The sequence below is a fragment of the Heterodontus francisci genome, chromosome 5 (assembly GCF_036365525.1).
Source record: "Heterodontus francisci isolate sHetFra1 chromosome 5, sHetFra1.hap1, whole genome shotgun sequence".
In the NCBI taxonomy this organism is placed as follows: Eukaryota; Metazoa; Chordata; class Chondrichthyes; order Heterodontiformes; family Heterodontidae; genus Heterodontus; species Heterodontus francisci.
Window position 1 is genome coordinate 145484404 of NC_090375.1, and position 9976 is coordinate 145494379.

The window sequence follows — 9976 nt, forward strand, 5'->3', positions numbered from 1 at the left end:
AATCTCTCCACATAACTGAACTCCTCTTCACTCTCTCTGGCGTTGATATACTTCCTAAATGTTTGGCGCTCTAAATTGTGCACAATACTCCAGTTGAGGCCTAGCTACAGATCTGTAAAGGTTTAGAATCTACCTTTTTTTGTTTATGTATTCAATGCCAATATTTACAAAGCCAAGTATCCCACACACTTCCTTAACCACCTTAGCAACTTGCCTTGCTACTTTCTTTGATTTGTAAATATGCATCCCAGGTCCCTCTTGCATTTCCTTCTCCCATCACTACCCCCCCTCCCCTCAAAATAGTACAATTGGGATGATGTTGCATCTGCCATTTTCTGCAGTTCATCAGTCGAGGCCCTCCTGAAGTCATCTTCTGTCGTGCTTGCTATTTACTATGTTGCCAAGTTTTGTATTCTCTGTATACTTTCAAAATTGTACTTGCTTGACCCAAGTCCATCAGGTGTTATCAGCGTACATTTGGAACCTGATGTGTTTTTGGATGATGTCACTGGTGAGCATGTAGCCCTGACCTCCTCCAGTTGTTGCCAGATCTAGCTAGACCACATAAGGCACTTTTTTTTTTTACTATTCTGTCTTGCCATTGCAGGTATTTTCCCAGGCTTTGGCTGGTTAGATATAGTAGAACCAGGCAAGTGTAGTCCCACCCAGCTGAATGACAGAGGGGAGGCATTGGAGGAGGAGGATTGTGTGGAAATAGTGCCAAAGGCTGCTTCAAGTAGAGAACGATGAAGGATAGTTTACCACTGTCACAGTCTCATAGGATGTTGTTTGTGACTCGGGGTTGTTTCAATGCTGTGGCAAGGATAGAAACCTGTTTGGAGGGGTTCAAAAGTGGAGTTGTGGGAAACAGGAACATGGATTTGGAAAGTGACATCTTCAAGAATTTTGAAGAGGAAAGTGAGTTTGGAGATTTGGCAGGAGTTGAGGATAGTTTTTTTTGGGGTGAGGTAGGGGCGGAAATTAGCAGATTTGAAGGGAAGGAGACCAATACCTGAAGAGGGAATCGTTTAACAATATCAACTAATGAGGGCCAGGAAGAGAAGTTGGGTGGTTAGGAGCTCGGTGAGAATAGGGTTGAGGGAGCAGGAAGTGGGTTTTATGGACAAGCTGAACTCCGAGCAATAGGGGAGGCAGGAGAGAAATTGGAGGAAGATGAGTCCCGGGCTAGGTTTTGTGGGGGGGTGGAGGGGTGTACCTGAAGGAAAGTCTGACTTGGGCTAGGGGGAGAGAAGGAAGAGTCAGTCAATTGATTGGACGATCTCGATCTGAGTGTCCAAACTCCATGAGCTGTTCGCACAGCTGTTAGGTTGAGGGTGGAGGATGCTAGGAAGAGGGATTTAAGACTGTTTATAGTGGGGAGGAGAAGACCGGAATTATCTTTTTGTATTCCAGCATGATCCTGGGATAGTGAGCAGTTTTGGCAGAGGAAAGCAAGCCTTGAAGGTACTTTATGCAGTTAAGCCAGATCTGGTGATGAATGGATGGATATCATGGTTAGAGAGCTCCAGCTGCTCTTAAAACTGTTGAGCAAGTTTCAGCAGCTGTTACATAGAAACATAGAAAATAGGAGCAGGAGTAGACAATTCGGCCCTTTTTTGAGCCTGTTCTGCCATTCATTTATGATCATGGCTGATCATCCAACTCAGTAGCCTGTTCCTGCTTTCGTCCCATATCCTTTTGTTCCCTTTAAACTCAAGAGCTATATCTAACTCCTTCATGAAAACATACAATGTTTTGTCTCAACTGCTTTCTGTGGTAGTGAATTCCACTGGTTCACCACTCTCTGGGTGAAGAAATTTCTCCTCGTCTCAGTCCTGAATGGTTTACCCCGTATCCTGAGACTATGGCACCTAGTTCTGGACTCCCCCACCATCAGGGGCATCCTTCCTGCATCTACCCTGTCAAGTCCTGTTAGTATTTTAAGGGTCTCTGAAATTCCCCCTCACTCTTCTGAACTCCAGCGAATATAATCCTAACCGACTCAATCTCTCCCCGTACGTCAGTCTCGCCATCCCAGGAATCAGTCTGGTAAACCTTCGCTGCACTCACACTACAGCAAGAACATCCTTCCTCAGCTAAGGAGACCAAAACTGCACACAATATTCCAGGTGTGGCCTCACCAAGGCCCTGTATAATTGCAGCAAGACATCCCTGGTTCTGTACTTGAATCTTCTTGCTATGAAGGCCAACATACCATTTGTCTTTTTTACCGCCTGTTGCACCTGCATGCTTACCTTCAGTGACTTGAGTATGAGGACACCCAGGTCTCGTTGCATGTTCCCCTCTCTGTGTTTATAGCTGTTCAGATAATCTGCCTTCCTGTTTTTGCTACCAAAGTGGATAGCCTCACATTTATCCACATTATACTGCATCTGCCATGCATTAGCCCACTCACTAAACTTGTCCAAATCTCCCTGAAGCCCCTCTGCATCCTCCTCACAACTCAGCCTCCCACCCAATTTTGTGTCATCTGCAAATTTGGTGATATTACATTTAGTTCCCTCATCTAAATCATTAATATATATTGTGAATAGCTGGAGTCCTAGCACCGATCCCTGCAGTACCCCACTAGTCACTGCCTGCCATTCAGAAAAAGACCCATTTATCCCGACTCTCAGTTTCCGTCTGCCAGCCAATTTTCCTTCTGTCGCAATGCACTACCCCCAATTCCATGCGCTTTAATTTTACATACTAATCTCTTATGTGGGACTTTGTCAAAAGCCTTCTGACAGTCCAAATAAACCACATCCACTCGCTCCCCCTCATCAACTCTACTAGTTACATCCTCAAAGAATTCTAGTAAATTTGTCCAGCATGATTTCCCTTTTGTAAATCCATGCTGACTCTGTCCAATTCTACCACTGTTCTCCAAGTGCTCTGCTATAAAATCTTTGATAATGGACTCTAGAATTTTCCCCACTACTGACATCAGGCTGACTGGTCTATAATTCCCTGCTTTCTCTCTGCCTCCCTTTTTAAATAGTGGGGTTACATTAGCTACCCTCCAATCTGTAGGAACTGTTCCAGAGTCTATAAAAATCTTGGAAGATGACCACCGATGCATCCACTATTTCTAGGGCCACTTCCTTAAATACTCTGGGATGCATATCATCAGGCCCTGGGGATTTATCGGCCTTCAATCCTATCAATTTCCCCAACACCATTTCTCTACTAATACTGATTTCCTTCAGTTCCTCTTTCTCACTAAACCCTGTGTTCCCCAACATTTCTGGTATGATATTTGTGTCCTCCTTTTGTGAAGACAGAACCAAAGTATGCATTTAGTTGGTCAGCCATTTTTGTTCCCGATTATAAATTCCCCTGTTTGACTGTGTCTTCACATACATACAGAATCTTTTACAGTCAGTTTTTATGTTCCCCGCAAGCTTGCTCTCGTACTGTATTTTCATCTTGATCAACCCCTTGGTCCTCCTTTGCTGAATTCTAAACTGTTTCCATTCCTCCGGTCTGATTTTTCTGGTAAATTTATATGCCTCTTCCTTGGACCTAATGCTGTCTCTAATTTCCCTTGTGCCATGGTTTGGCTACTATTCCCATTTTTTTTTTCTACTTTTGCACCAGACAGGAATAAACAATTGTTGCAGTTCATCCATGCGCTCTTTGAATGTTTGCAATTGCCTTTCCACTGTCATCCCTTTAAGTAGCGTTTCCAAATCCATCACAGCCAACTCTCGCCTCATACCTTCATAGTTTCCTTTACTAAGATTCAGGATCCTAGTCTCGGAATTCTTCATCAAGATGGAGAGTGACATAGTTGTTGCTATCCTATTATGGTCTCTCATCCACAAGGGGGGGTCTCACCACTAGATTATCAATTATTTTCCCCTCATTACACAATGGCCTGTTCTCTAGTTGGCTCCTCAACATATTGGTCCAGAAAACCATCCTGTATACACCAAGAATTCCTCTTCTATGGTATTGTGACTAATTTGATTTGCCCAATCTATATGCAGATTAAAGTCCCCCATAATTACAGATGTTCCTTTATCGCATACATCTCTAATTTCCTGTTTAATGCCATTCCCAACATCACCACTACAGTTTGGGGGTCTATATACAACCCCCACTAACGTTTTTTGCCCCTTTAGTGTTTTTCAGCTCTACCCATACAGATTCCACGTCGTCAGAGCAAATATATCTTTCCTCACTATTACATTAATCTCTTCTTTAACCAGCAATGCAACTCCACCGCCTTTTTGCTTTTAGTCTGTCCTTCCTAAATACTGAATATCCCTGGATGTTCATTTTCCATCCCTGGTCACTTTGCAACCATGTCTCTAATTCTGACTATATTGTACCCATTTACATCTATTTGTGCGATTAATTCATCCACTTTATTGCAAATGCTCTGTGCATTAAGGCACAAAGCCTTAAGGCCTTTTTAACATTACTTGGCCCCTTCCCACTATTTTTCACTGTGGCCCTGTTTGATTCTGGCCCTTGATTTCTCTGCCTATCACTGTTTTCTTATTCCCCTTACTGTCTTTTGTTGTCTTTGATCTCCCCTCCTCTGACTCTTTGCAAAGGTTCCCATCACCCTGCCATTTTAGTTTAAACCCTCCCCAACCACTCTAGCAAATACTCCACCTAGGACATCAGTTTACCACTTTCAGCTCAATAGAAGAAATGTAACACTCAATGCCTCATAAAATAAATCATTTCTATATTTAATGACAGTCGGGGATAAAGGTGCTGCTCTGATACTTCTGCTTTTAGAAAAGTTGATCCAACAAAACAAGAAGGCTGGTCTGAAGCACTTTTCTGAATTTTCAGTCTCTCTGCCTGATGGTTTGCATTGTGTAGTTCTGCTTCCCCAATGGCTTACATCAGTTAGTGTTCCCACTAAGCTGTTATCAGATACTGCAAGTTTTTCAGAGTTTGGGCAATTTAACTACAAGCTGAACAGAACCTGGTAGGTAAAAAGTAACACTTGAGAAATACATGTCCCAAATTTAGAATTTGGGAGCAAGTGGATTTGCCTTTACTTTTGTGGCCAGGGCTCAAACTTTTAACTTCGATAATTAACTTCTTGCTTTTTACTTGTGATTCAAAACTATTCTTTAGGTGTTGTACTCATATGCTGTGTCTTGATTGAATTACTCTTATCTATTGCATAGAACTGTAATTACTTAAATCAGTATGTTTTTAAGAGGATTTCAGTGAAAAATATCCTTTCGACAAATCGGGTTGTTCTTGCTAGGCCTGTCATGGGTACTTAAATATTTTGTTAAAATCCTTCAACCTGCCGTTCTAATCTTTAATATCTTCTCTGCAGAGAATTTGTTTTGTTACTGTGAACTGTCATTGTGTGATGTGTGGTTATTAAAATGAACAATCAAAGCAGAATTGCCTAGCAAAAATAAAGCAGGAAAATGGGCACTTAATGTACATAAATGATTTGAATAGAGGGCTGGAGGAAGTGGTGCCCAAATTTGCAGACTTTTCCAATATACTGAAGTAGACACAGTGAATAACTGAGGACCAAAGGAAGCTGCAAGTGATAGTGATGGTAGAATGGACAAGAAGTGCCAGGTGGAATTCAATATCAGTAAATGTGAAGTAGAACATTTTGGTTAATTCAATATCAGTAAATGTGAAGTAGAACATTTTGGTTAAAATAGTTGTATATTGAGGGATAGCTAGGTGTAACCTGAAGAGCAGAAGGGTTTGGGGTTTCAAGTTAGCAAGAAATTAAGAGCAGCATCTCATGTGAATAACATCATAAGCAAATTAAATACTGGATTTTGTAGCAAGGGGTATAGAATGTGTCAAGATATAATAACAAAAATGGAGGATGCTTGGACAGTAAAGGAACAATGTAGATTCACTAGAATGCTGCCTGATGTATGGAAAAACAAATACAAAAAGTTTCAAAAATTCAGACTTGATTAGATGTTCATTTGGTAGGTATTTAAAAGCATTACGGATTAGACAGGAAACAATTTCTAGTGATTGAGGGCTCTAGAACATGGAAAACATGTAATAGGTTATGAGGTTGTGGAATGTACTTTAGTGGAGGAGATGGTGCCAACATTTAAGAATTGGTTATATAGGTGGTTGAAGGGAAGGAAAATAAAACTATAAAGGGTGGGGGATGCCCATGAGATTAAGGCTACTGGGCATGGAGGATAAACACCAACACAGACTCGTTGGACCAAAAGGTTTGCCTCCGTGTTGTAATTAGTTTGCATTTCAGAAACCAAAGAACTACAGACAATCATTACAGAAACACTGCATAACCAAGTTTAAACAATGCAATTCTTTAAAAAAAAAAATTAAAAATTAATGCTGATTTTTCTTTCACTCTTTCAGATACTTTCTTTTGTCGTTACTCTGTGTTACGCCTGCAGTTTGGGTCTTGCTTTGAGAAGATGGAAGCTATAAATTGCAACATATGAACAGTTTGGAATAGTGTAGATGGCTGGATTCATTATCATTGGCACAAAACTTTTTCAAACCCTGATGGAGGATGCTTCTCAAGAGAAGGGTGGTCCTTTCATAGACCAATTCTGTTTTATACTGAAGTATTTTTGCAGCAGTGATGGCATTTTTATGATTTTCAGTGTTAAGTTCAAAACCTTGTCAGAGGAGAATAAAATAGTTTCCACTTATCTGAACATTGGGTGCTGAGTGTGTTGTCCAAACATTTATAGCTTTCTCAAACCAAAATATCCCAATACCAATTACAGCAGGAGTTCATTTACTGTAAACCTGAATTCAGGAAAATGAAAGGATCCAAAGAGGTTAGATGAAAAGTCAGACTTTATCTATCTATCTATCTATCTATCTGTGAACACTCCCCATTTCTTTTTTTAAAAAGGTTAATCATTTTCATTTGTATGCTTGATATTACTGTAATTGTGATCATTTATAAGTAAACATTTTTCCTATTTTGTGCAAGTTTCATTATCCATTTGCATTTTCATTATATTCAGTACATAAAATAGTAATTAGTATACAACAGTTGCATCTTGATTAGAGTAATTTTCTGCAAAACAAAATATCTCAATTGTTTTCATTATGCCATAATTGTTCCATCGTTTTATCATTCTTGAAATGTCAATTTTTTTTCAGTGTGACTTTCAGGAATTGTCTTGTGTGTATTGGATATGTTGCCGTAAAATGGAAAGTTTGGCAAGTGTGATCTGTGACTCATTTGGTGAATTGATGCTGTCCATGACCTAGTAATAGTTTTCTGAAAATTTATTTTAAAAAAAAAATAATCATGTACTTCATACAAATCAACTCTTCTAATACTGAAAAAATTGTACAGATTTGACACTTAGCACTGGTTGTAGCTTACTACAGAAGCTGCACAGTTTTTAAAAACTGGTTGATGCACCATATGTTGAAAAGTTAGTTTCCTTTAAATTTCTATAACACGTTAGAGCTGTGGGCAGAGACTATAGAAATAGCTTTCAGAGCTCGTAGCCAGTGAAGAATCACTCCTGTAGGAAGTGCGAACCAGGAATTCCTCTACCACTGCCCATAATTTTCATGACATGTACCTGAATTTCCCAATTGTACTACCAGGATTCAATACCTCCCACTGCACAGATGAGAAAAGCTACCCCTTTTCAACAAAGAAACCACTGAATAATGGTAATTTTATGGATAAAACCAAACTTCCTGATTGGTTTGCCATGTAGTTGTTCTCCCTTAAGGATTTTATCTGACCAAATTTAACCTTTTTTTGTTTTACAGATTGCAGCCCTGTGCTGTACTGGGAAATTAGGTATTTCAGTCATGGAGGTCTGATCATTCAGGCATCTCTAAACAAATAATTAATCTGTTAACCAGTAACTCAACTTGGCTAAACTTGATTATTGAATTTCTCAGCTGACTTTTAATGGAGGCGAATGGAAACTGTCCATCTGTCCCTACAAGGCAGCCATCACCCAATGTGCTGTCTCAATTTCTAATGGTTTACATAGTGTTTTTTCTTTTTTTCTATTTCCTAATCTTTGGAAAAACTTGCACTGAATAAAGATAGTAATCCACAAAATGTTTCTTGATCTTTATCTTGCTATCTTTTGTAATAAGTAATCTGTTTTGCAGGGTGCCTTTTTTTAGCCTACATTCTGGCTGCTGGTGAATTACTTTGTTTTGTGATTCCCTGAATAAACATGCACAGAGTTGTATGTTCACAACTTAATTCAAATCCCACTGCTCACCTTTTGCAACAACTTGTATTTGTTAAAGCGTGGCAACCCGACCAGACCTGACAAGTGTCAGGTTTGGGTCGGGTCTCCCTTCTGGGTCCAGCAGTCGGGCCAGGATCGGGGTCGGGTTTTAATTTTATACCCGAGCCAGGCTTTTAATTTATGTAGAGCTTTTAATGTAATAAAAACATTCCAAGACTTTATGGGACATTATAAAAGTATAACAGCCACAAAAGGAGATATTGGATCAGATGACCAAAAACTTAATCAGAGGTAGGTTCTAATGAGTGTCTTAAAGGCAGAAAGCAAAGTGGAGAGGTTTAGAGAGGGTATTCCAGAGCATGGGGCTTGGGCAACTGAAGGCACAGCCACCAATGATAGGTTGATTAAAGTCAGGGATGCACAAGGGGCCAGAATTAGAGCAGCGCAAATATCTTGGAGGGTTGTGGAGCTGGAAGAGATTAGAGAGATAGGGAGGGGCAAGGTAATGAAGGCATGAATGAGGGTTTAAGCAGCAGATGAGCTGAGACAGGCAAAGTCAGATAGAAATAGGTGGTCTTAGTGATAGCACGGGTATGAGGTCAGAAGGTCATCTTTGGGTCAAGTGACACACCAAGTCTGTGAACAGACTGGCTTAATCTCAGACTGTTGTCAGGGAGAGGAATGGAGTCAGTAGCTAGGGAATAGAGTTTGGAGTGGGGACCAAAAAACAATGTCTTCAATATTTTAATTGGACCAAATTTCTACCTATTCCGTATTGGATGTTGGATAATCAATCTGATAATTTAGCAACAGTGGAGGAGTAGGGAGAAGTAGTTGTGTGGTAGAGCTGAGTGTTAGCAAACATGTGAAGGCAGATGTAATTGTTTTATTTGTTGGAGGTCAATCATCTTTTGAGCTAGCTATGACTCAAGTCTGTGGAGAGTTTCCCTTCTGATTCCCATTGACTTCAGTTTTCTTTGGGCTCTTTGTCACACTCGGTCAAATGCTGACTTGTTCTTGAGGGTGATCACTCTTACCTCAAGTTTGGAATTCTGCTCTTTTGGCCAAGTTTGGACCGAGGTTCTAATGAAGCCCTCAGGTGACTAGTCCTGGCAGAAACTAAACTGAGCATTGGTAAGCACCACTTGATAGCACGGTCGATGACCCCTTCCATCACTGAGAGTAGACTGATAGGGTGGTATTTTCCCCTTTTTTTTGTGGGCATTTTCCACTTGCAGATGCCAGTGTTGTAGATTATACTCAAACAGCTTAGCTCTATTTATAGTGTGCTCCTTCCACTGTTAAGCTCACATGTAGTGCTGTGTTGTAGCTCCACCAGCTTGGCAATTCATTAAGTATGCATGGTACTGCTACTGGCATGCTCTCCTGAGCTCCTCATTGAACCAGGCTTGATGGTAATGATAGTGAGGGATATACTGGGCCATGAGGTTGCAGATTATGGTTCAGTACAATTCTTTTGCTGAGGTGTTGTAGGCCATCATAGATGCCCAGTTTTGAGCTGCTAGATCTGTTCTGAATCTATTGCACTTAGCATGGTGGTGGTGCCATACAACACCGGTATTCTCAGTGTGATGAGACTTCGTTTCCACAAGGACTGTGCAGTGATCACTCCTACCAATACTGCTATGGATAGATGCCTCTGCTACAGGGAAGTTGGTGAGGAAGAGGTCAAGTAGGGTTTTTACCCTTGTGTTGGTTCTCTCACCACTTGCTGTGGGGCTGTTTGGCAGGTATGTCCTTCAGGACTAAACCAGCTCAGTCAGTAGTGG

At 40.6% G+C, this 9976-nt stretch overlaps 1 protein-coding gene across 1 annotated transcript in view; it reads left to right on the plus strand.

The window, feature by feature from the left end:
* mal2 (mal, T cell differentiation protein 2) overlaps window positions 1-6942 on the plus strand; it is a 47610-nt gene extending 40668 nt beyond the window's left edge. Inside the window, exon 4 of the mRNA XM_068032196.1 lies at window positions 6355-6942. Within this exon, the coding sequence (XP_067888297.1) occupies window positions 6355-6426 (72 nt within the window). The 3' untranslated portion in view covers window positions 6427-6942. The remainder of the gene's footprint in view (window positions 1-6354) is intronic.
* The last annotated feature ends 3034 nt before the right edge of the window (window positions 6943-9976 follow it).